Consider the following 24,136-nt stretch of genomic DNA (forward strand, 5'->3'; position numbering starts at 1 on the left):
TTTCAATCCTAAAGTTAGGCCATTGATGGAGATAATAACAGGATATATACTTTCTAATCAGGTGGAGTGTTATGTTAGAGTTCAAATGATGTATTCAATTCAATGGTGATCAGTGGGGCCACGTTCGTCTTTGTGTAATTCTTCCTTTCTTCCTTTGAACGGTCAAGCATCAAATTATTGGTATCCATGTTTAACATTGGATGCCTTCTCCCTCTTTATCTGATAATTTATTAATTAAACTCTAAATTTCCAACAATTACCTGTATAATTATTAAGAAATAAACCAAACCGGACCAACTTAACCTAACTACAGAGTCTGGTTAGTTATAACCTGAATGAAGAGTCAACATGACATTGACTTGACCCAACCAGACCCAACGCCAACTAAAGGCCATTATACAACCACCCCACACGGAGAGAGAAACGTTACTTTGTTTTGTTTCATCATTTTACACTTATACCTTGCGTGCACTCCTCACACGCGCACGTATCAAACTTCTCACTTTCTCTTTTTTTTTTTTTTGGTTCTGTTTGTTTGATCCCACCAACAAGCACAAGCAGGGACATTTCTGTCAATTTGTTCTTTATATAATCTCAGCCACCGTTCACTCCCCGAATTTGGAATTTGATTCTCTCTCTCTCTGAAACCTTTTCGACTTCTTTGTGTCTTTGTTTTCGATCTGGGTCCTGAGTTTGAGGATTTAGCAGTTTGAGGTTGTCTTGCTTCTTAACTGGAACTGGGTTCTTTCTACTTGGTTTTTCTCTGTAAGTTGCTAGTTGTTTCATGGTTATTTTGGCAGTTTAGTAAAATAATATTGTTTGATCTTTTAGCTCTTTGATTTTGTAACGGTTTTGCGACTCTTTTTTTGTTGCCTCTCTTGGTCTTCTTGTGGTTTCAGAGGCTTTGAAGATTTATTTGGTGCTTGTTTTGGCTCACCTTAAATGTTTCTCCTTTCATTTACTGAAAAGCTTTATATGTTCCTTGTTTTTGGTAGCTGCAATTACTACATTTTTTTTATCTTAAAATTTACAGAGACAACCACTATATCATAAGACATGGCTAGGCCGTTTATTTTTCCATTGATGTCTTATTATTTTAGCCAATTAAATATATTTGATTGCTTGGTGAATTAGCTAAGTTTAACAGTGCGAAGTGTAAAGGTTGCATACTTGCAACTTTTTGGTGTGATCTGGTTCCAAATTACATTCTACATTAGAATATGAACTCTGCTTGTTTGAAGCCGGAGGACCATGACTGGCAAAGCTCAGCTGAATATGTTAACTGGTTTCTTAATACTCTTTTGGATAAACGTCCTTTAATTTGGTTTTGTAGTTTATTTCCTTTTTTTTTTGTTGTGTTTAATCAACCTTTACTGACAAGATTTTGTTTCTAATGTAGTAATATGTTACAGGATTGTTGAGAGCAGCCGTGGCGATTGGATTGTAGACAAGAGAACAGTATGCGGTGGTGGCTGACTCTTTCTGTTGATGTTTTTCGAAAAGTCATCTCTTTGAATCTCTATTGCAGAGTTATTCTGTAATTTCATCATCCAATTCATACCCTTGATTTTCTCGTTTTTGTTTCTTCTCTACTTAGCTTCCATGGGATCCTCTTTTTTTGTCGTCGTTCCCTGTTATGTTCGCCAGATTAGCTGACTGTTAACAAAATCACTTCATTTCTTTGCGTTTAGCTCTCATTTCCTTCATTTGTAGTGTCATATTTGGTGCCTGGCTGTCTACTATTGGTCTATTGATTTCTGTGGTAAGATATCTTTAGTATCTCTGTATCGGCTGATAATTCTACTCACTTTTCATTGAGAATCATCGTGTTTACCAATTACCGTTGCGGAAATTTTCCTGTGAAAGATTGTGTATTGAAGGGTTGGGAAGTAGTTATGGTGTGCCAAGCAGCTAGCCAAACAAGATTTCGGGCATTGAAATATGAACATGGGATTGCAGGGAGGGCCGCCATAATAGTTAGAATTATAGCATGCTTTCAACCACTTAAGTTTTGCCAGGTCAGTAACAGCATATTTATTGTTCAAACTACTTATTGTTTGGAAGATTTACATGCCTTGTACTTGGCTATTTTTTGTGTTTTATTAACTTGTATGCAATACTGTACTTGAGATTCTCTGGTCTTTTTGCTGGAACTTTTGAGAAAATTTATGTAAAGCCTTTTATTAATGTTGTTTTCGTGCGTGTTTTCCAGGCTGAATATTTTCGTCATTTGCTTAAACCTGTCACGTAGATTTGTTTTACAATTTCCGTTTACAAGTCAAGCTGGAATTTTCTTTTTTCTTTTTTTCTAAAATTATTGAGAGAAGCAGCAAGTAACAGCAATTCCTACTACAGATATCCTTCTTTTGGTATGTTTACAATATCTGGATTTGTTAAGATTTGATTTTATTCTCAGAATAACTCTGAAGTTATGAGTTTAACTGGGTTTTTCTATCCTAAAATTTTAGGCAATTGTTTTGGTTAGATGGAGGAAGACTGCGGATCCTGGTTACCTCAGCAGCAATTTGGTTGGCAATTGCCCAATTTGACTTGTTCAAGTGCTCCAGTTGGTTTGGGGCTACAAAATTCTATTCCTACAATCATGAACCATGGCACTAGTATCGTTTTGACGAAAGGAAAATTGCCAAGTAACACATATCTTGGGCTACCTCACTCTCAGGTTGTCCAAGCAAATGAACCTCGTGCTTGGTTTTATTGTTTGCCCCGCTTTCGACAGGCCTTTACGCCTGCTTCAAACTCTGTTTTGAAAGAGCAACTACCTGCATGCCCTAATGATAATGAGGAGGCCATCAAACCACAGGCAGGGTCTGCGCATAAGAGATTTCTTGTTTTTGATCAATCGGGGGACCAAACAACTATGATATTTAGTCCTGGGATTGGGACTCCTATTCAGTGCCTGGCCTCTTGGGGTCCTAGACAGCTTAATGCTAATAATTTGAGTGGAGATGAACCCAGTGGGAGAGGAGAAGCAAAGCATCATACTGGTCCATATTCATTCAATGAATTGGACGAGACTAATGGGACTGATATGCATAGTGAAATGCATGAGGACACTGAAGAACTCGATGCATTGCTGTACTCTGATGAAGAAAGTGATTACACTGATGATGATGAAGTCACTAGCACAGGCCATTCCCCTAGTACAATGACAACTCATGAGAAACAAGATTGGTTTGAAGGAAGCTCAGAAGAGGTTGCTAGCTCTGCCAGACCCACCAAAAAGCGGAAAGTTTTTGATGGAGATTATGATAATGTACCCTCGCCAATGGTCACTGCCAATTCTATGAAATTTAGCCCACACGTAGAGACTCTGGATGATGCAGAATCTAGTTGTGGCAACAGCCAGAATGCAGGGGCTGGTGAAATGGGTTCCCTATCAGGCAACAAGAGGATTCGAAAGGATAAAATACGAGAGACGGTTAGTATCCTTCGAAGCATACTTCCTGATGGAACGGGCAAGGATGCGATGGTAGTTCTCAGTGAAGCCATTGACTATTTGAAATCCTTGAAGCTCAAAGCCAAAACTTTTGGACTAGACAATCTGTGAATTGTTAATGTTTAGGTTTAGTATAATACTGGTCATTATGAATTCTCTTAGTTACAAGTTGCTGTTGGAGTGTCCAGAATAAAGTCATCGTACATATTAGATGAGCTTGGGTTTGCAGGAGATGGAGTTTCTACCAAAGAAGGAAATTGAAATTAATGAAAAAGTGAAGCTTGTGATGAAGCTGGAAATTAGATGATAATATTTCTCTATCCAGTCTCTAGAGAATGGTGGCGAGTGGCTATATCACGTTGAAATAAAGGGAAATGAATTATTATGCTGTCTTAGGGTTTAGAGAAAGCAACACTCACGCCTGTTTGGAGCGTGGGGGTTGGCTAGCTGTGTGATGAGAAGAGTAGTTATTGCTGAGGGACCCCCAGAAAAATGACTAGTGAGCACGCCTCTGGAGTGTTTTGGGGCCCTACTTTCACTTCCTCCTCCTTTTTGTGTTTAATAGCGCCCTGGATGTAAAATCTTTGAAAAAGCTGAAGGCCGGCCAGCCAGCCAGCCAGCCTGCCTGCCTGCCTGCCTCCCATCTCTTTCTTCATCATTCAACTTGCGTAAGGGCCCCAAAGGTCCATTGTTTGGTGTGGTGGGCTGGGGCTAGGGTTAAGTTTCCCTTTATCTGCATGTTATTGTAATTTGATTGAGGAAAGACTTGTAGGTACGTTTGTTTGCGGTAATCAAGTTCTTATTTTATATGTTAAATATGTGTGTGAGATAAAATTTAATATTTGGTTGGTGTTGTTGTTTGTCTTTATCCTTATGGATTTACGTCGCATGCACGCATTTATGATATGAGATAGCGATATGTTAGTATGATTCCATTGCTCTTTCCAGTGCTAGCTGCAACAAATTTCCCTCTCAATGAAGAAAGATGATTGTGTGGGGGGACCACCGGCCTGCATTATTTGACGCACAGAAAAGAACACATGTATGTTCATGTGCATGAGGCTGAGGGCTGAGGGCACCGGTGTGTCCCTTGTTATTATTGGTTGAGGCGACTGGGGAATGAAAAAGAAAATTGCAGTCTCCTACTCTTTGTTTTTTAACTAATTCACAGAGGATTAATAAATGAATAGCCACTGTGTGTCTTCTTGTTAGGATGTTAAGGAGGGTCAATCTGATTTGGCAGCGATTGATTTTAGGACGAAAGAGAGAATGAAAAAGAAGAAAAAAGTAAAAAAGAAAGAAAATGATTATTTATTTATTTTTAATTTTAGAAAATAAAAATGAATATATATAGATTTTAGATAAAAATGTGATTTATGTTTTTTAGGCTAAATGTTAATTTAATTCTTAAAATATTTTCTATTTTTAGCTGATGCATGTGTGGTGGGTTTGATTCGCATCCATCAGGCGAATTTGGAAAAGGGAGTACATTTGGGTTTTGTTTCCTTCAAGCTTCAATCCTCTCGTCAGCCCAATCCAATTGTAAACGGGCAGTTCCCTGAATTAGCGCAACATCAAGAATACCATGTTGAATATCTACGGAGCAACATGGAAGTTGAAAACAGATTGTCCAAAGTAACAAACACAAAATATAAATCCAATTTTCTAAAAATTAGGTTCTTTTCGTTAACATTTTGAAAGAATTAATACCATTGTTGGATTTATTTCACTTCACTGTTTTCGGGGTATTTTGAAAGAAGTAATACCATTGTTGGATTGAGCTACGGGTCTATTTAACTTGTTCTTTTTACTTCAATATTTTTTCCCATAGCGGAGGCTTCTTAAATATTCATCTTGGGCTAACTAAAGCCCAATCTCTTATTCTGCACCTGGTGCTCCACAGACCACCGTAATAAAATTATCACGCCGCAGGCATATCCGTGTCCATCAAGAAATCCTCATGTCATCAAATCAGGCGGTGCTTAAATCTGACGCAACATGTAATCACCGATACGTCAATCCACAGAGTCAGAACTCCTATTTGTTTATTATTAAAATTTTGAGTATAGTTTTTTATGTATAATTTTACATATAAATAATAACATATCAGGCAATGATACACAAGGTATATTACTCTTATTTTTAAATTGTGGTTTATAGTGTGTAGAAAGTGTAGAAATTAAGGACTAGAGCACACATAGCAGATCATGGCGTCCTTAAAGGGTAATGAAGACAGTGTCATCCAAAGTGCCAGGCAGAGCGACTTACGTGTTTCATTCTGAAGAATCAGGCTCACTCTCAGTGTCACCACAGTTGAGGTTTGGTGCCTTTTGATTTGACGTCGTTTCAACAATGGCGAGTTGGCCGTTTCACGATGGCAATATCTATAATTTCCTCGATAGCAGACTCACCGACACTCGTCGCGTAATTTTTTTCCACCTGATCATTTTGGTCGTAGTAGTTTCAATCGGTTGAATAATTTGGTTTTTTTTTTTGTTTTTTATAATATTTTTTGAGTGTGTCTAAGCTTTGATTTAAATTGCACTATTTTTTATGTTGTTTTATTTTCTTTGTGCTGAATTTCGATAGGTTTTCTTATTTGTGCTGTTCAATCTATTTTATTTAAGTTAATTGATTGTTTAGATGTTGATTTACTGGAATTATGATGGAAATGCGTGTGGTTTTGGTGCTTGAGTTGATGACCTATAAATTATAATTTATAGCTTATATTGATTGTCTCGAAGTGTCAATTGAATGTAGACATGCCACTAGAATCTAAATTTTTTTAATTCAGAACCAGAAATTAGGTCATTGCACAAAGAAGAAATTGTCTAGGATAATTTTATGTAACTGAAATTGAAAATCTGATTCGTTATGCTGTCTGTGAGTTGGCCTGTGATGACTGTGCTCCACCTCGTGTCTCTCTACACAATTGCAAAGTCATTTAGTACAGTGATTCCATGGTGAGAAGCTCACCGTCTGCCTTGGGGCCGCAGCTAAAGATTATTACCTCCAGCTGCCTCTGTGGTTTTCTCTTTCCATTTTTTTCGTGGTGTCTTCTAAAAGGAAATACGTCTCTACAGGGTTAGGTATATGATTAAGATTTGAGTATTTTGTTATAAATAGAATCATGTTTTTCCTTTTAACATTAATCTAAAAAATAGATCCATGAATTAGTGAAATGTTAAACACAAACAAAGCCTTAGTTTGTTGTTGTGATTCTGTAACTTTCTTGATAAGTGAACCTGTATAGTATCCTGTGAAATTAGCTTATGATAAGCTATTCTCTATGATGAATGTAATTATGCAATTCATGTCTAGTCATGAGTCAAATGCTTCTTGGCCAATGTAACTCACTTGTGACTTGAACCTGATGTAGATTCATCAGGCACATATAATATTTGAGAGCTTAAGGATAATTTTGTAGATGTAATAGTAGGTCTTTTTAAGTGAATCGGAGGACATAAGCTTTGAAGAGAATGAGACATAAAAAGAAAAATGATGAATTCATACTTTTTAAGAGTTTGTTGGGTAAGTTTCTGATTATAAATTTAACCTTCAACAACTTTGCTTTGCTCAGAAGCTTTTAGACTGTAAATTTTCATGCACATTCATTATAATTAAGCTCACCCTTCTTTTATCTGCTTTCAGAATGTTCTCTGTTGTCTTCCATCATGCTTATGTTCTTCACTTCTAATAATTGTGAAACATATATTTTTATCTGAATTTATTTATTTTTGGCTATGCTCAAATTGGATTTTCCAAATTATTACTTGTATGGATGAGTGTTTTCCTTTCTGATATATCTGTAATATCTTTACTTGTTTCTGATATATCTAATATATCTTTCTTTTTTTTCTTTTTTTTTGTAGGATGTTAATCACAGTATGCAAATGCACTCATCATTGCTAAGGAGGCTTTCACTGGAGAGAGAATTAGAGGTTGTTCTGGTTTCAGCTCTTAATATTTTTATCTGATGATGTAATGTTTTTGTCATTTTTTGCTTTCTTTATAGATATGGGAGGTCCATTGAATTTAGGGATAGCTATTTATGTGAATTCGTCTATATTTGATTATTCCTATATTTATTCATCTTTAAGAATCTATGGAAACCTCAACTAGTGAGAGTTAAATATTCCTATGGTTATTCATCTTTTTGTGCTGAAGAATCACAGGATTTCTTGTCAAATTTTAGTCTGTATATTAGTTGCTAATTTTGTGACTGATTATATTTTGTGAGGTTGCTACTCTTGACAATTCTATCTACCCAAGTGACTAATTGTTTCATATGCTTATTGCATCCATGTCTGACAGACTTTCTCTTGATCCAGTAGCAGTCCTATTTTTTATGTTCTACTTCTTGTTTTTCATTTGTTTCAATTTATGAACTTAGGTTTATTTTCCTCCTCACTGACCAGGGGCATCAGGGTTGTGTGAATGCTATTTCTTGGAATTCCACAGGTTCACTTCTGATATCTGGGTCAGATGATACACGTGTAAGGATCTTTTCTTTTGGCCATTTTGATTTAATGTCAAATGACATGTTGTAGGTAGCATGTAAAGAACTGAAGTGTTGTGTAAATATAGTTCTACTTCTTTATTATATATTCTACATGCAAGCTCACAATCACATGTATAATTTATATGTTTTGGCATTTAATAATTGATGCTTCAATTTCTTCAGATCAACATTTGGAGCTATTCTAGTCGAAAGCTTTTGCATTCCATAGAGACTGGGCACTCTGCAAACATATTTTGTACAAAATTTGTCCCTGAGACTTCTGATGAGCTTGTGGTTTCTGGGGCTGGAGATGCAGAAGTAATGTGTTGATTTATAAAAACTTTGTGGTGGTTGCTACTTGTGCTTTTGTTAGGAAAAACAAAAATGAAAAATATTTTTAAGTTGCACTTACTGATATTCATGCAGGTTCGGCTATTCAATCTTTCTCGATTTAGTGGGAGAGGCCTTGATGATAATGCTATTCCTCCATCAGCTCTGTATCAGTGTCACACCAGAAGAGTAAAAAAATTAGCTGTAAGATACAAAATATGTATGTAGACAAGTATGTCTTCTTTCTTTTGCTTCTCTCAAATTCTACATGCCTTTTTTCGCAGGTTGAAGTTGGAAACCCACATGTGGTTTGGAGTGCAAGTGAAGATGGGACTTTGAGACAGCATGATTTTCGGGAGGGTGCTTCTTGTCCTCCTGCTGGATCTTCTCATCAAGAATGTCGTAATGTTCTGGTTTGTACAATATTATGGTTGCAATATTCATGCACGTTCATTATGATATTTTTCAACATGTTTGTAAAATATCGAACATCTTTTTGCCAGCTTGATTTACGTTGTGGGGCACGGAGGTCTCTAGTTGATCCCCCTAAACAATCTCTTGCTTTGAAATCTTGTGATATTAGTTCCACTAGGCCCCATTTACTCCTGGTTGGTGGGAGGTACGTTGCTGGTAAACTGTGTTCCTGGCTTTAATTTTTATTAGAAAATTGATAAAAATTTCTCAACTTTTTTTCTGAACTAACTTCTTGTGAATGTTGCAGTGATGCATTTGCTAGATTATATGATAGAAGGATGCTCCCTCCATTGACTTCCTGTCAGAAAAGAATGCCACCACCTCCTTGCATTAACTATTTCTGCCCTATGCATCTTTCTGAACATGTTAGTTCATAACTTCTTGTTGCCTTCATTATTGTTTATCATTTTAAATGAGTCGTAATATTTTAAGTAGCTTTTTGTGTGAAATTTAAAAGTGTGATGTATGTTCTGAGATTTTCCATTGAAGTTGGACTATATATATTTTTGAACTTTTGTAATTTTATGCCTCATGCTATAGACAGTGCTGGATGTGCACTGCAGCTGATAATCTCTTCTATCTTACTGTTCCCTGCTTATATTTTCTGAACTTGCTTCATTCTTTCATGCTTATCATCAGCTTATAAATTTTAGAGTTTCCTTAAAACTTTCTCTGCCATCAACTAGAAGGAATGGTTTTCCAACATGATCATTGGATGTTTATTACTGTGTTTTGTATGTATTGGTTGCCACAGACAAGTTAGGTGTTTTTATTCATTTATTAAGATTTACAAATATCTTGTTATTAGCTTAGTTCTATTAATTATAATTTGTCATTATTATTTTTCATCTGAGCTGTATATAAAAACTATAGATACTGTTAGACGTAAATGTCATCAAAAGTTCAAACTTTGCATCATTTCATTCTTATGGCATTTAGATTTTAGAGCTCCACTCGAAGTTACCCCTAGAGAAAACATTTTTGTAAGTATGTTTAGTAATTTAAGGTAAAAAAATTAGTTAAGAATTTTTTGTCATTATTTATTGCTTTGTAAACAAGAATGTATTTGTCTTGTGGTTTGGTTGTCTTTGACTATCTTCTTTTGATATTATATGATATTGTTCCCAATGTTGTTTCTTCTTTTTTCAGGGTTGTTCAAACTTGCACCTGACACATGTTACTTTTAGTCCAAATGGAGAAGAGGTTCTCCTCAGTTATAGTGGAGAGCATGTATATCTTATGGATGTAAATCATGGTATGTTTGATCTTGCTTGTCATGACAAAAGTGATTCAATTCAGATGGTCAAGCTCTTTTCATATCTTTTTATCTTCTTTTAGGAGATACATAACTTGGATTTATATTATGCAATTTGAAGACTCTTTAATTTTGTATGAGTTGAAACTTTGCACAGATGGGCGAACAAAATTAGAAATTTGATAAATAGTTCTCAATGCTGCTCCACTTCATTGCCAGGGTGCAGCATAGGTGTTAGGCTGAGAGCCTGAAATCATTTGACATTTCTATTCTGGCTTTGCTATTAGAGAATATCTATTATTCTTACAAAAAGCATTTATAAATTTATGATTCTCCTGGTGAAGCTTCAAAAAATGTGCACACCTTAGTATCAACTTAAATGCGATTTAGGATGGTAGGATGAGAAAGGATTCTCTACTGTTATTTTGTACGTTGAAAATGCACGCCCATATTCCAATTTGATGGAAGCATTGATGAACTTTTTGAGAGTGAATTTTTTAAGTTCTACACGCTTGGGTAATTTCTTGATTTGGTGAAAGCTTCATCAAATGATAGTCTTTTTCTATATGACCTCACAGATCGTGGAAGTACTATGCGATATACTGGAGGAGATGCTTCAAAAATGATGAGTTTCATGCATGTACTTGATGGGGTTCAACTGCATCCACCAGTATCTGATGTTTCCTGCAATGGTCTTGCTGCCAGGGTATGCTGCTATGCTTATCCTGTTATTTCTTTGATATACTTGTTTGTAAGATCTGAGTAATTTGATAATTAATGGGAATAAATCATGGGTGTTATTGTGTATATGCATTTGCTAGTCTAATGTGCTTGTTACAGCTTGAAAAGTGCAGGATGTTAATTGAAATTGCTGGAAAGTATTTAGATGAAGGGGGAAATACTTTCTATGGAATTGAGGCGTGCAATGAAGTTTTGGAAGGGCATGGTAGTGAAATTGGATCCATGCTGAGGCATGAATGTCTTTGCACACGTGCTGCCTTATTGCTTAAGGTTCCTTAAAAACTGTTGCTAAGATAAATGCTTGTAATCTCTTTCTTTTGATTGTAATCTGTTTCTAACAAGTCATTAGCTACTTCTTTGCAGCGAAAGTGGAAAAATGATGCCTATATGGCCATAAGAGATTGCTACAATGCTCGGAGAATTGATAACACTTCGTTTAGAGCTCACTACTACATGTCAGAAGCTCTGGAGCAGGTAATCAATAGTTGTAATTGCTGTTGACTTTATAACTGTTATTGACCCATTAATGCTGTTTGTTACCTTGATGAATCTGTTTGATTGATTTGGCCACATACCTAAGATGTGGTTTGGGCATTCCATATTAACCACAACATATTAAATTATCATTGTGGGTCACAATTCCTCTAATTGCTTTTTTACTGGTTATAGAAACTATAATTTTTAAGGTTGACTTTCTGGTTAAGTACTATGGTGGGCTTAGGGTATTAAGAGTGGAGTATAGAGTTAATAGTCAATTATTCTTACTCAGATTTGGATCACTGGTTGACAGAGCATGTGCAATATTTATTCTCTGGAGAAGCACTTTATCTGAGTATTGTGGACTTAATATGTTACATGTGGTTGAGTTAAGATCACCAAAATATTCATCGCAGGATCAAATATTTCAAAACATCACACAGGAAACCCTTTCATTTTATTTTAAGGTGTAATAATATCTTACTACATAGTATTGGAATTTTATGATGTTGAAGCTGTCTCTGTCTTTCTTTTTCTTATGTTGTCACTTGCTAATTTTTATTTTTTGCAGTTATTCAGATATAAAGAAGCTTTAGAATTTGCTCTTGCCACGCAATGTCTGGATCCATCCAATTCCAGTGTTGCAGAAAAGGTGGAGAACTTAAAGAAGCAAATTGCTGCAGGTGTGTGGCCATTCAATGTCATGTCTTGACCATACTCTATTGATTTATGGCCTATCTTGTTACATAAATAGTCTCATCTAATTATCCAAAGAGAAACAGAATAATAAAAGGAGCAGGCTATCAATATTCTTGTGTTGTTTCATCACCCTCTTTCTTCAGTGGCGTGAAAAGAATGTAATGTGAATGTTTGTAATTTCAAGTAATCATACTTGTTAAATGCTAAATTATCAGGTGATGACTTATTTTTCTGAGTTTTGGCTCTCGTATTTATCTAATTGTGTCATTGAATGACTAGCTGAATCGGAAAAAAATAATAAGGTAAATGATGGTGCGGCAAGGCCTGAACCTCGATCTGGAAGAGTACTCTCATTGAGTGATATACTCTACCGGTCAGAGGCTAATAGTGATGCTTCTCAAGATGGTCCAAGGTCTGAAAGAGAAGATTCTGATTATGATGAAGAATTGGAGGTGGACTTTGAAACATCAATATCAGGTGATGAAGGGCGTGATGTTGAAACCAATGTTCTACATGGAAGTTTGAATGTGAGAATCCATCGAAGAGGTGATTCCACTAGAGAAATTGGTGGAAATGGTTCCTGTGGTTCACCTGCCTCATCATCTCAAAATAGTTGGACATCTTACCAGGTGCATTTTCAATGATATAAAGTATTGAATTATTTGCACCTATCTTAACTTAAATACTTTAGGAGTAGCTTTTTGTCCATCATCAAAATAAAATCGCTTTAGACATTAACTACTACATTTAGGTCTCCATTGTATTAGCTAACTCATAATCCATTATAAATTGGCACATTTGTGTTTGTTGGTTTTCAGATTTATTTGTTAGTATGTTTGTATTAGATGCAAATTATAAATCCTTCAACTAAAGTTCAGCTTCACATGGACATTATTAGAGATTAATGCATGCTGCATCAACAATTGCTTATATTGAAGTTTTTGTTGTTGTTGGCCATGCTAGAAGCTCATTTATTTAAAGAATCTGATTATAACTTCAACTCAGGCTACTTTCTATCTGTTTGGTCATATTGAGTACATCTTTTTTTTGCTTCTAATCCATCCTTTTGTTTTTAATGCAGCCTGAGGCAGCCGTTGATATGAAACGTAGATTTGTTGGCCACTGTAATGTTGGAACTGACATTAAGCAAGCCAGTTTTCTTGGTCAACAAGGTACTTTCATACAGTTCTTATTTATTTGATGTTGGGATCTTACTTGTATATCCACTTAGGTGAGATTTCTTATTGGTTCACAGGTGACTATGTTGCTAGTGGGAGTGATGATGGTAGATGGTTTATTTGGGAAAAGCAAACTGGCAGATTGATCAAAATGCTTGTTGGAGATGATGCTGGTAATGTTTTACCTTTATGGTTTCCTGACCTTTTGTTATGATTTGGATAATCTTCTTCAGTTTCTAAGGTCTCTTATTGTCTATCTGCAGTTGTTAACTGTGTACAGTGCCATCCCTTTGATTCTGTTGTAGCAACCAGTGGAATTGATAACACAATAAAGGTGAGTGTTATCTTGAATTGAGTGCTGCATTGGAGTTGTATTAATTCTTGGTGTGTTGGTTTAGATATGGACTCCTAGTGCTTCTGTTCCCTCAATTGTTGCTGGAGGAGCAGCAGGACCAGAAACAGCTGATGTATTGGAAGCCATGGAAAGCAATCAACAGAAATTAAGTCGTAGTCGTGAACCTATCCTGTAAGACTTGTGAAATTCCTAGTCCTTGAAGAAAATTTGGATTATATGCAAGCCATTGTTTAACAGGACTATGCCGAGCCTTGACTGATTTAAATTATTTGTGTTAATGAAATGCTTCCAGTTAAGTGCTGGTATAACTGAGTAGATAAAAGTTTTCTGACAATTTCATCTGAACATTATTTTTCTTGCCAATCTTGGGGTCTCTAGAATACTCTTTTGAAACAATTTCTGGATTTTTGAATCAACTTGATTTCCCAAATTCAGTGCCCTCTGAGGCAGACTGCATCAATGCAACTAAATCTAGAGATAAGAGCTTAGTGAATGTTCATAATTAGTTGTAATGTTGACATGATCAACATATTAGAGTAGCGAAAAAGTTTTGTTGGCTTAGAAATTTGATGTAGTCAAATTATCATTGGAAAAGCAAACATTTTACAGATCTCTTTTTCCAGTGTTATGCTCATTATATCTTTTAAACTAATTTATTTACAACGATCAATAATGCTATTTTTCAGGCCCTTTGAACTTCTTGAACGGTTTCGAATGCATGAATTTTCTGAAGGATCCCTGCATCCATTTGAGTGTGCTCAGAGCTAACCAATCAAGATAGTTCAGAGGTTAGCAGGTAAGTAAACTTTATTTGTGAAGGAACTCTTTTGATTCATGCTCTGTTAAAATTTGTCAGTTATAGTTACAGTTGCTGAAAGAAACTGCTTTATGGGTTTCATATGTTATATGAGAAGTTGACATTCAAGGTTTGACTTGTTTCCTTACACCTGTAGGGATTTTACTGCATAATTTATATTCCAATACTAAATGCTGCTATAGAGGAGTGTATTAGATAGAAAACCATTATAACAAGGTCTAGAGCTTATACCATTGAAAACCATTAAGGATGCTGGATTTACTAAAAGAAACTTATTCTGTAGAACTTCAGAATTAAAGATGCGCTCTAGTTCAGCATTAAATCTAGACCATGCCTCACTGTCTTCCCAAATCCAGAGAACTCTGTGATCTTTGATCTATTTATAATAGTAAAGTGTGGTAAAGTTTTGTAGCTGCAGCATTGCATTTGACTGTAGTGTTGGAAAGTCTTACAATTTAAGTTGTAAGTTTCAAACATCACTATTCTGGTAGCTGCTTTGGATGACTAGAGCCATAAAAGCATCTAAATAAGAAACTTGATTTCCATGAATATCTGATCTCTCCCATCGCATTACAGGTCTCATAGTTTGGGCCATAACTGAAGCTATGGATTGCTGGTAAGTGAAAGTCAGCAGAGGTACTGGCAAATAATTAGTCTTGGCTTTAAGATGCTACTGTGTAAAGGCATTCGGGTTCCAAAAAAGTTGTTGTAAGTTAAATGAAGCACAGCCTGAGCCCCTTAATTTACTATAAATCTTCTTCTTGATTAGTTTTGTGATATATTTTTGTCATTCATTTGTTTCTGTTTCTGGGTGATTTGTCTTGTATAGTTGAAAATATCACTGTATCTTAGGATTCATGTCACTCGAGTGAACATGCTAATATGTTAATATTTTCACTTGTTTGTCGTACTATCTTTTTACTGGCAGCTCATCTTATTGGGTTCATCTGTCAGTTGTTTGGAAGTTATATTAATGTTCCAGATGCCTGAAATCCCGTTGGCTTTAATGAATTCCTGGCCGTTTAGCATTGTTACTTTTAACTCCTCTTTTTTGGGTTTGATTTTTATAATGGTCAGATCCCTAAGAATCTGTTGTCACAAACAAGACTCGCAATTGGTTTGTTTTCCTTTCTGCCCGACCCTATCAAGTGGATCATCTTGTGGTGTTGGCTAGTAGTAAGTTTAGTCAATTTGGGGGATTTTAGATTATTTCAAACTGAAAATAAGTGACGTGGTCGGCCAAACTTAAAACATTGTAATGTGGAAATTGAAACTTGTTTAATATTTTATGTTAATTCCCATACGGAAATTGATAAATTGTGCATTCTAATCCTTTGTATTGAAACTTAGATCAGATTAGAAATTTGATAAAGCATTGGGGTAGTGTTTATATGGAAAAGTGATTTCTAAAGTGTTACTTGTTTTGTGCTGAGTTGTATGCTATTTTGTTTATATGTCCAAGAGAGGTAAGTGGTGAGTTTGGCACGCACACGTATTTCCTGTTAAGCCTGCGTGGTTGGGTTGATGTGACCACATTGCTTAGAATAGAAAAAGGTTTGCATCCGCAAACCGGGTTTTTGGTTTCACCTTGAGTCCTTGACTATTTTATAAATAATTCAACATACATGTTTATTATTTAGTTTGATACAGACAGACTTTAATTGTCTTGTTGTAAAAGATTGCAATGAGCTCAAATCCATCCTAGTCGATTAGACGATTCTGTAATAATAAGGAAAAATTAATTGAGATTATAAAAATTAGGGGTTTTTATGAAATTGATAAACGATTTAGGTGTTATACAGATATAGCGAAAACTTAAGTTAAAATACCAAAATACCCTCACCTTTAGGGATAGATATGAATCAAGCTAAGTTTGAACACTTTTTTGCTTGAATTTAGTTTGAATAAATAATAATTCAATTTGAATTCAGTTTGAGCTCGTCAATTCAAAATTAAAAGTAGTTTAAGTTTGAATTGAATAAAAAATAATTTAGTTTGAATTCATCATTTGAATTCAAATTTGTGATTAGAGTTCATAGTTTAGTGATAAGACGATAGTTTTTTAAACTCAATAATGAATAAAACAATATCATTTTAATAATTGTTCAACATAATTCGAATTAAATTATCCCCAAACTCATGAGTCTATCTAAGGTGAATTCCATCTAATTTAAGTTTTATTAATTTAAAAAACAAGTTGACCATTTTGGCTTAAACTGGGCTTGAATATGAGCTAAATAAATTTGAGTTAAATTGAATTAAATCGAATTAATTTTTGAGATCAAATTAACTCGATTTAGGTTTAGTCCTCGCTCCTTTTTATAAAACCATAATGCTCTATACAAGCCAATGTTACAATTAAACTCATTTTCGCACCCTTAAATTCAAGCACTGTAATTTCAAAATTAATGAAGTTCATTTCATCTAGGTAATTATATGAAAATTAACTCAAAATTTTATTTGTTTGATGATTTTTTTTTTTCAAATCACGAATGATAAGATCTAGAAAGTATTGAAATGATATTTTTTTAATTAAAATACATCAGAGGATAACTGATTTTTTACACATGTAAGGGTCATAATGAAATTTGCATTTATGAAGTTTTTTATTGTTTACATATATTGAGGTTAATTGATATTATTAATATTCTAGGATAAATTGATATTTTACCAATAGGAGGCAAATTGAGATTTTTTAACATTTATGTGGAACATAGAAAATGGGAATCTTTCTAACAATTGCATTTTTAATATTGTATTTGTATACTTTTTAGGAAAGTTTTAGTTTATTTAGTTCTTAAGTTATATATTACCATCGTATGATTAATCAATATATGAAGTTCAGTATTATTTCGGTTTTGTATGGAGGAGAATAGATGAGGGAAAGTGGTGATATGATATAATTCATTGGATGCAGAGAGAAACTAGTAAAATTCCTCGTAAACATGATGCTAGAAAGATTAGTTCGGCTAATGAGTAAACATTTTTATATTGACTATAAGCGGAACCATTTTCAAGTAAATATGAAACCAGAAAGTGTAACAACAAGATGCTTATGAAGACCGTGAATGATGAAGACATAAATTGTCTTATTAGTTTTTCTCATAAGTTGATAGAATACATTCTAGTTTATATAACAAATACTTCTAAATCAAGAAATGCGTCTTTTAAAAATCACCAACATCAATGTCTAATAATCGCATATTGATGTAGTTGAAAATGATGGCTTATAAGGGTTGAGCAACTGATGTAACAAATGACAATGGATCGCAAAGAATTGAACATGTCAAAATAAATACACATCAAGATATTGATGAAGATGAGATGACGAATATACATATTATCGATAGATTGACATCTACACAAAATTGGATGTATGAAAATAAAGTAAAGGTTCTAACTTGGTGGTGTTTTTGTTAATAATGACAGAATGAAAAATATTTCTATCGAAAAGATGAATAATGTTAATTATAGTTGTAAAGGTACGGATAGTCTCTAACAGTACAATAAATACATAGCTTTTTCCTGCATATCATAATAATACATAACCTAAGGTTTTACATATGATTTGAAAGCCATCAATATTCTCTTTGAAAATAAAAGAATTTACAAGTCTAGATCCAGAGTTTAAAGAAAAAACAGTATTCTCTGTGTATTGGGGCATTTGATGGTTGAAAATATTGAGCTCCTGGCAGAAATTGTGTGTATGACTTTCCATTTGCATCCCACGAATATAACTGAGTTTGACTGATCACACATCAATGCTTTCTTCACCGCCAAAAAAGTCCCATTAAGACGATAATTTTGCCCCTAATTACGACAAGATTTTTCATCAATCAATCTCCAATTCCAGATTAAAAAAAAATTAAATTGAAATCTTTCATAATCTTTATTCATGATAACACCTCTGTATGTGACCTGTGTATGAGTATGGGACGAGCATGATTCTTTGCGTGACGTGGCAAGTAACTTTGTTTCCAAGTTTTGCTAACATCTACACAAAATCTCCAATGCGTGTGTGGCCCGTATTTATATATATGTATATATACATATATAAACACACACACCATTCTTTTTATGTTTTAAAAAAATAATAATAAAGATGGTTAAATTTTTTTTTACCTAAATTTTAACAAAAAATAAATATATATTTATAGTATTTTAAAATTTTACTTATATTTTTTTAATATTATTGATAGAATAATAATTTTATTATTAATTTTAATAAAAAATTTATCAATAATTGGTTTATAAATAATGTTTAAAATTTAAAAACATTATAAATATATATTTGTCTTTTGTAATAAAACTGATTGAGAAATAGTGTTTTGGCCTAATAAAGAAAGTTGTTTTCGCCCACCCCAGCAATTTCTAGGCAAAAACCATACGGAATTATTATATTGTCTTTTCACGCACTCGACAATGAAACTGATATCCATTTTATTATTTTATTAATATATATTTAAGCTTCAATTAAATTTCTTTCTTTGTGTGGCCGTCCGGCTTCCCATTATATTTATATTTAGATCACCTCTCTCTCTCTCTCTCACTCATTCTATTTCTATCTTTTTCTTTCCTTCTTATGAAATAATATGAGATCGAGTAAACAAGTTAATATTGCACCATCACAGGCAGGCCCCGAGTGCTGCATGTGTGGAGATTTTGGTCTCTCTAGTGAACTTTTCCCCTGTAAGATTTGCCGGTTCAGATCTCAGCACAGGTATGTTATCAATGTCTGCTTTTCTTCTGGTTGTTCTTCTTGTGTTTTATTCTCTTCGTTGGTCAATTTTTTTCAGATACTGTAGCAATCTGTACCCGAAAGCTGAATCATACGAGATATGCAATTGGTGCATGAGCCAAAAGGAGGACAAAGAGAAGTCACATAATTCTTCAAATTCTTCGTCAAATAAGAAAACTAACAGCGAAGATAGCAACCACAAGAGAAGAAATACCCAAAAATCACCAGAGAGATCTCCGTCAACTCGAAGAAGAATCATAACAAATGGAGCCTTGGAAGAAAAGCTGAGAAGAACAAGGTCAAAAGAGGTATCAAATAGAGTAATCGCAAAGCCAGTGTATAGAAATAAGGTAAGAAGATACAAGCTTCTGGATGAGGTTTCAAGCTAAAACCCATATCTGTCTATATCTACTTGCATCATCATGCATACATGCTTATGGTTTTTTGTTTTGTTGCGGGAAATTCGTCCCAAAGTATTTACAGACACATAATAAATACAGTCAGTTTAAACTTATATGCAATAACCTGACTGACACTGATAGGTGTTCGTCGCCATTGTGGCTCCTCCCTTCTACATATAATGTCACCAGAAATTTGGAAAAATAAAGAAGTTGAATATATTTGAAGTCTTATTATGGTGATAATGCTTCTCAATCTGATGAATGACATGTCTGAGATTAGATTCGCGAATCGTTTTTCTGGCAGAATATTTCCTTGTGCGATAAATATCAATGGAAAGTGTTGTGTATATAAAATATTGAATTTTCCTTGGGAAAACAGGGTTTCTGAAAATATGGTTAACTTTCCAAAAGGTAAATTATATCAAATGTTCAAATGGAAGTATAAGAATAAGTTGACTAAGCAAAACTATCGAGGACCCCTCACTGATTCCAAAACCATTCTTCACGGCATTGCCTAAGATTTTTTGTTTGCCAATGTGCTGTATTTTAATTTTCCTTGTCATGACTTTGGATTTAAACCATGCTTGATAATATACAGTGTAATACCATGTTGTGACGGATCTAAAAATGAAACTTAGGAGCATCAAGATTAAAAATATTAATAAATTATAAATCAAAATAACACAATTAAGTTGAATTTAAACTAACTTAATTTGGTCTCATAAATTGGCTTAGCTTGGTTCAGATCGACTCAAATTTATTTAATTTGAATTCAAGCTAAATTTGAATAGAAAGATTTGATTTATTTTTTAAACCAAATTGAACTCGAGTTAGAGATGTTCAAATTGAATTTGTTTCGAATTCATAGCTCAAATCTATAGTTTAGATTTGTGGCTCAAGTTTGGTTTAAATTTATACCTCAAATTAGTGGTTTAAATTCATCATTGAGTTCACAACTCATTGATAATTGACGTCACTTTACTCAAATAATGAAAAACTGATGTTTTGTAAATGAGTTATGAAATAGAACCACAAATCGAATCACAAATTCGAGTTATCAATTAGAATTATAAATTCCAATTGAACTTAAGTTAAATTGAATTATTTTTTCTTGACACCCCTTTTATCTGTCACTGATACTATGCATACATATTTTAAGTACACAAATGAATACATATTTATATCAATAAAACTATGTGTACCCATTTTTTATACACAATTTGTGTACACAAATAAGGTGTTATCATGTGATTGGATGTTTCTTTATCATATGATAACACATGTTTTAAAATCATCTAATTACATGATAATACATCACTGTGTATATAAATTATGTATCAAAAATAGGTACACATAGCATTGCTCTATTTATATATATCGTCATGCGATTGGATGTTACTTTAGCATTAATTTAAAATCACCTAATTATATAATATTACATATCAAACATGTATTAATTTATATATTCAAATGAGTACACATAGTTTTGTTGTAATATATATAGTATCGGTTGCTATCATAATCATGCAGAAGCTAGCTGTTAAAACTATAAGCCCACACTGGCTCCCATTATTTTGTGCCCATTCGTTCCTTTATTTTTATTTTTAGAGAAAAATTAATGAAATTTGTGATTTCTTTCGGTGTGAATTCATTCTAAATAGCATATTTTTAATACATAAGTTAAGTATATTGATAATATATTATCATATAATTAAATAATTTTAAATTAAAATAAAATAATATTTAATTATACGATGACATATTTTTTACCTATAGCCTAAATTATGTATCATAAATATATACACATGCTATTGATCTTATTTTCAGGCAAGTTTTTTTTGGGCTCCCTCAAAATTTTAGAGGCCCAAACCTCGTATTCTTTTAGCAAATTTACTTTCTCCATAAGCAAATTCTGCCGGTAATAATAGAAAATAAATAAAGTTTAAAAGAGGAAAAAAAGAAAAAGTTATACAAGTTGATCAGTAATCCAATCAGTAGTAATCTTAGTTTCCAAGTGATAATAGAAAATAGATAAGATGAGACGACAGCCAATTTGAAGTTCAATTTCTAAAGTGCTAGATTTTCTAAAGTTACACAAATCACTAGGTAAATATTTAAATTTTTTAAAGTTAAACAAAAAAATTTGATTTTAAACCAAATCTTGGATGAAAATAAATTTTTATGATCTAATTTAAAATTATTTAATAATTTAATATTATATGTAAATAAATATATTTATTTATATATTAAAATAAATACATATAATTTTAGTGATGTGAATTAGTGAGCATCTCGCATGTACTGCCTCAAGTCTTTGTGAGATATGATTTAGAATTCCGACAAAATAGGGTCGGGTTAGCTTTACGTGGGCCAATTATCTTCTCACTTTAAAATTTTAATCTTCAATGCATCTCTTTTCCACGCCAATGACATAAGCATTTTACGGGATTCTTAAATGACAACGTGTTTCTTCCGGAAACTAATTTCATCTAACCTACACAATTAAACACATATATTAATTAAATATTATTATATTTTTAATTTAAAATTATTTTATTATATAATAATATATTATCTATATATTTATTTTTTATACTTAAAATATATACAATAAAATTATATGATTTAATCCAATTTCATATGCACATATTCATTGATAGTTGATATTTATTGTAAGTTAAAACTCTTATTTGATTAAATTTATAGAACGGTATCTAGGGAAGAGATTAACTAAAATAATATCGATTAAGAACTCGACATATAAATAAATGTCTCTTATTCAAAGAAATCGACCTACCAACCTACTTTTTATTTGTATCTCATAATCACAATAGAAAACAATAACTTTCTATTATAATGAGACACAATCATTATTTTATCTTTATCCAATATAATAATAAATTTTTCAATATAAATTTGAATTATAACTAATAAGATTGTATGTTTTTTTTTCTTCATCTTATAAATATGAAGAATTGCTAAAAGGAAATAGAGGAGGATAAAAATGAAAGATTGTGATTAAGATATATAGCACCATATAACTAAAATCTAACACTTGAGATAAGATAAACATTATTCAAAGATAGATAAAATGACTCTCATAGAAATCCAATTATACTCTTTGAGAGAATCAAAATCCTATTAGTGAAGGATTTTGGCAACAAAATTAAAATTTTTAATTTATGTTCACATCATATGTAACAATGGTATTGAAAAGTTTACATGATTTTTCAAGAAATAAAATATATAAACATGTAAACTACTTTGTACCTTGTAATTTGATTTGAAGTTTGGAAGCTTGAATCACTAAAATAAGTGATCTCTTGACTTACACCATGCAAGGAAGAAAAATGGAAGAAAGGAGAAACTTTTTCCCGGCCAAGAAGAAGAAGTAAAGAAAAATTGCATATTTTTCTTTTTTTTTTCTCTCAAATTTATGGCATTAAAACTTGATAATTATCAAGTTAAACATATGTTTAATTCTCATTGGTGGAAAAGTAAGAGAAATGAGAATTTGACACATGTTAATTCATTTATGCCCAAAATTAATCATTTTAACTTTCTAAACAATTTGAAAGGTGTAAAATGACAATTTTGCCCCTTTTCCGAATCTTATTCGAAAAGCACAATTTTTATCCTCGGAAAGTGCTAGCCCACCATAGATAAATATTTTCAGCTTCATAATACCATTTTCTTCCTTGAAATATAGGTGTGACCTTCAAGGTTCATAGTGACGTAGTCGTGGACCCCATATCGGACGATACGTTTCATTATATCATTATATAACCTAAAACTGTCGTTAACTGATATACTTCATTTTCCGCTACAAAATGAAGCTCCCACTGATCATGTGGTATCATCTAGCAATGTCCCATGACCCCTACATCACAATGAAATACAAGCTTCACATAATATCAAATGAACCTTTCTTACTCACACTTACCATGTAGTCCAATCCCTCCATCATTACATCCCGATTAAGCTTGGATTCATGGAATGTCAAAATCCAATATTTAATCTTTTCGAATATCAGGTAATACATCATAACGTGCCACATCGAAACTCTTTTCTTGTGGTCTTTTATCTACACTGGCCAGTGTTTTAGATTTTCATGTTTCTCGATATTCGTATGGGAACTCGGGAGCAGTCGAGCTGACGGATCCTTGTATGATCATCACTTGTTCTCTCGCTCAAGCAACATATGATCAAAACGGCTTCTGAACGAGACATGATTAGCTTCGTGGTATACACCGTATGAACCATATGTTCCGGAACGAAGCACAACTATGATATCTCAAGTCAAAGGATCTATACACTAGTATGATTCACGATGTATCATTGACTACATATTAATGCCCATGTGATCATCGTTCAGCGGTCACGTTCGATAAACAATATAATAAAATAACCTTTGATCAGTTCTCTAACCATCAAATGGTTCCATTGTTTACCCATGTGTATATCCACCATGTCTAATATCATTCATTGATATACTGTGGTGATATAGTACACACCCACTATGCAATACTATTGCCCAAACAGATTGCCTATGTAGGGAACGATTTGATGACGTTTATTAAAACTCATCGGGACCTTTCACATGTCGTATGCATGTAGTTAATATGGATGTAATATACAACTACAACATATATATATATATATATATATATATATATATAAAAGTGACGTTGAAAACATGTGAAGTATAACAGA

The 24,136-nt window shown here is 33.2% G+C and overlaps 3 protein-coding genes across 8 annotated transcripts; all 3 read left to right on the top strand.

The window, feature by feature from the left end:
* The first annotated feature begins 559 nt into the window (after positions 1-559).
* Positions 560-4,273, top strand: LOC123230205 (transcription factor bHLH145-like). 3 transcript variants are annotated; one of them, XM_044656372.1, is made up of 5 exons: positions 560-765; positions 1,400-1,762; positions 1,867-2,018; positions 2,213-2,369; positions 2,469-4,273. In XM_044656372.1, exon 5 carries the CDS (start codon positions 2,486-2,488, stop codon positions 3,566-3,568), a length of 1,083 nt encoding a protein of 360 aa, XP_044512307.1. In that variant the 5' UTR covers positions 560-765; positions 1,400-1,762; positions 1,867-2,018; positions 2,213-2,369; positions 2,469-2,485; the 3' UTR covers positions 3,569-4,273. The 3 variants fall into 3 exon arrangements, with proteins under 3 accessions (XP_044512307.1, XP_044512305.1, XP_044512306.1); XM_044656370.1 differs by having other exon boundaries at positions 1,400-2,018; XM_044656371.1 differs by having other exon boundaries at positions 1,413-2,018.
* Positions 4,274-5,573: 1,300 nt separating this feature from the next.
* LOC123230204 (protein ALTERED SEED GERMINATION 2) lies at positions 5,574-15,295 on the top strand. Of its 4 annotated transcripts, none has more exons than XM_044656366.1 (20): positions 5,574-5,881; positions 7,330-7,398; positions 7,876-7,953; positions 8,142-8,276; positions 8,385-8,492; positions 8,573-8,701; positions 8,792-8,907; positions 9,010-9,127; positions 9,912-10,017; positions 10,596-10,723; positions 10,858-11,028; positions 11,122-11,232; positions 11,807-11,918; positions 12,217-12,563; positions 13,016-13,106; positions 13,190-13,285; positions 13,376-13,446; positions 13,511-13,638; positions 14,154-14,263; positions 14,861-15,295. In XM_044656366.1, the coding sequence occupies exons 1-19, from the start codon at positions 5,810-5,812 to the stop codon at positions 14,233-14,235; spliced, it is 2,268 nt and encodes a 755-aa protein (XP_044512301.1). In that variant the 5' UTR covers positions 5,574-5,809; the 3' UTR covers positions 14,236-14,263; positions 14,861-15,295. The 4 variants fall into 4 exon arrangements, with proteins under 4 accessions (XP_044512301.1, XP_044512300.1, XP_044512303.1 ...); XM_044656365.1 differs by having other exon boundaries at positions 5,576-5,881; positions 12,214-12,563; XM_044656368.1 differs by having other exon boundaries at positions 5,576-5,881; positions 8,414-8,492; positions 12,214-12,563.
* Positions 15,296-18,759: 3,464 nt separating this feature from the next.
* LOC123228668 lies at positions 18,760-19,654 on the top strand. The gene is made up of 2 exons (XM_044654125.1): positions 18,760-19,004; positions 19,081-19,654. The coding sequence occupies exons 1-2, from the start codon at positions 18,877-18,879 to the stop codon at positions 19,409-19,411; spliced, it is 459 nt and encodes a 152-aa protein (XP_044510060.1). The 5' UTR covers positions 18,760-18,876; the 3' UTR covers positions 19,412-19,654.
* The last annotated feature ends 4,482 nt before the right edge of the window (positions 19,655-24,136 follow it).

Source organism: Mangifera indica, chromosome 11 (assembly GCF_011075055.1).
Source record: "Mangifera indica cultivar Alphonso chromosome 11, CATAS_Mindica_2.1, whole genome shotgun sequence".
Lineage (NCBI taxonomy): Eukaryota > Viridiplantae > Streptophyta > Magnoliopsida > Sapindales > Anacardiaceae > Mangifera > Mangifera indica.

Coding starts and splice junctions, on each gene's coding strand:
- LOC123230204 (XM_044656365.1), top strand. CDS start 5,810: ATGGCGAGTTGGCCGTTTCACGATGGCAATATCTATAATTTCCTCGAT. Junction 13,107..13,189: donor CAGTTTTCTTGGTCAACAAG/GTACTTTCATAC, acceptor ATTGGTTCACAG/GTGACTATGTTGCTAGTGGG. Junction 13,286..13,375: donor GCTTGTTGGAGATGATGCTG/GTAATGTTTTAC, acceptor GTCTATCTGCAG/TTGTTAACTGTGTACAGTGC.
- LOC123230205 (XM_044656370.1), top strand. CDS start 2,486: ATGGAGGAAGACTGCGGATCCTGGTTACCTCAGCAGCAATTTGGTTGG.
- LOC123228668 (XM_044654125.1), top strand. CDS start 18,877: ATGAGATCGAGTAAACAAGTTAATATTGCACCATCACAGGCAGGCCCC. Junction 19,005..19,080: donor CGGTTCAGATCTCAGCACAG/GTATGTTATCAA, acceptor AATTTTTTTCAG/ATACTGTAGCAATCTGTACC.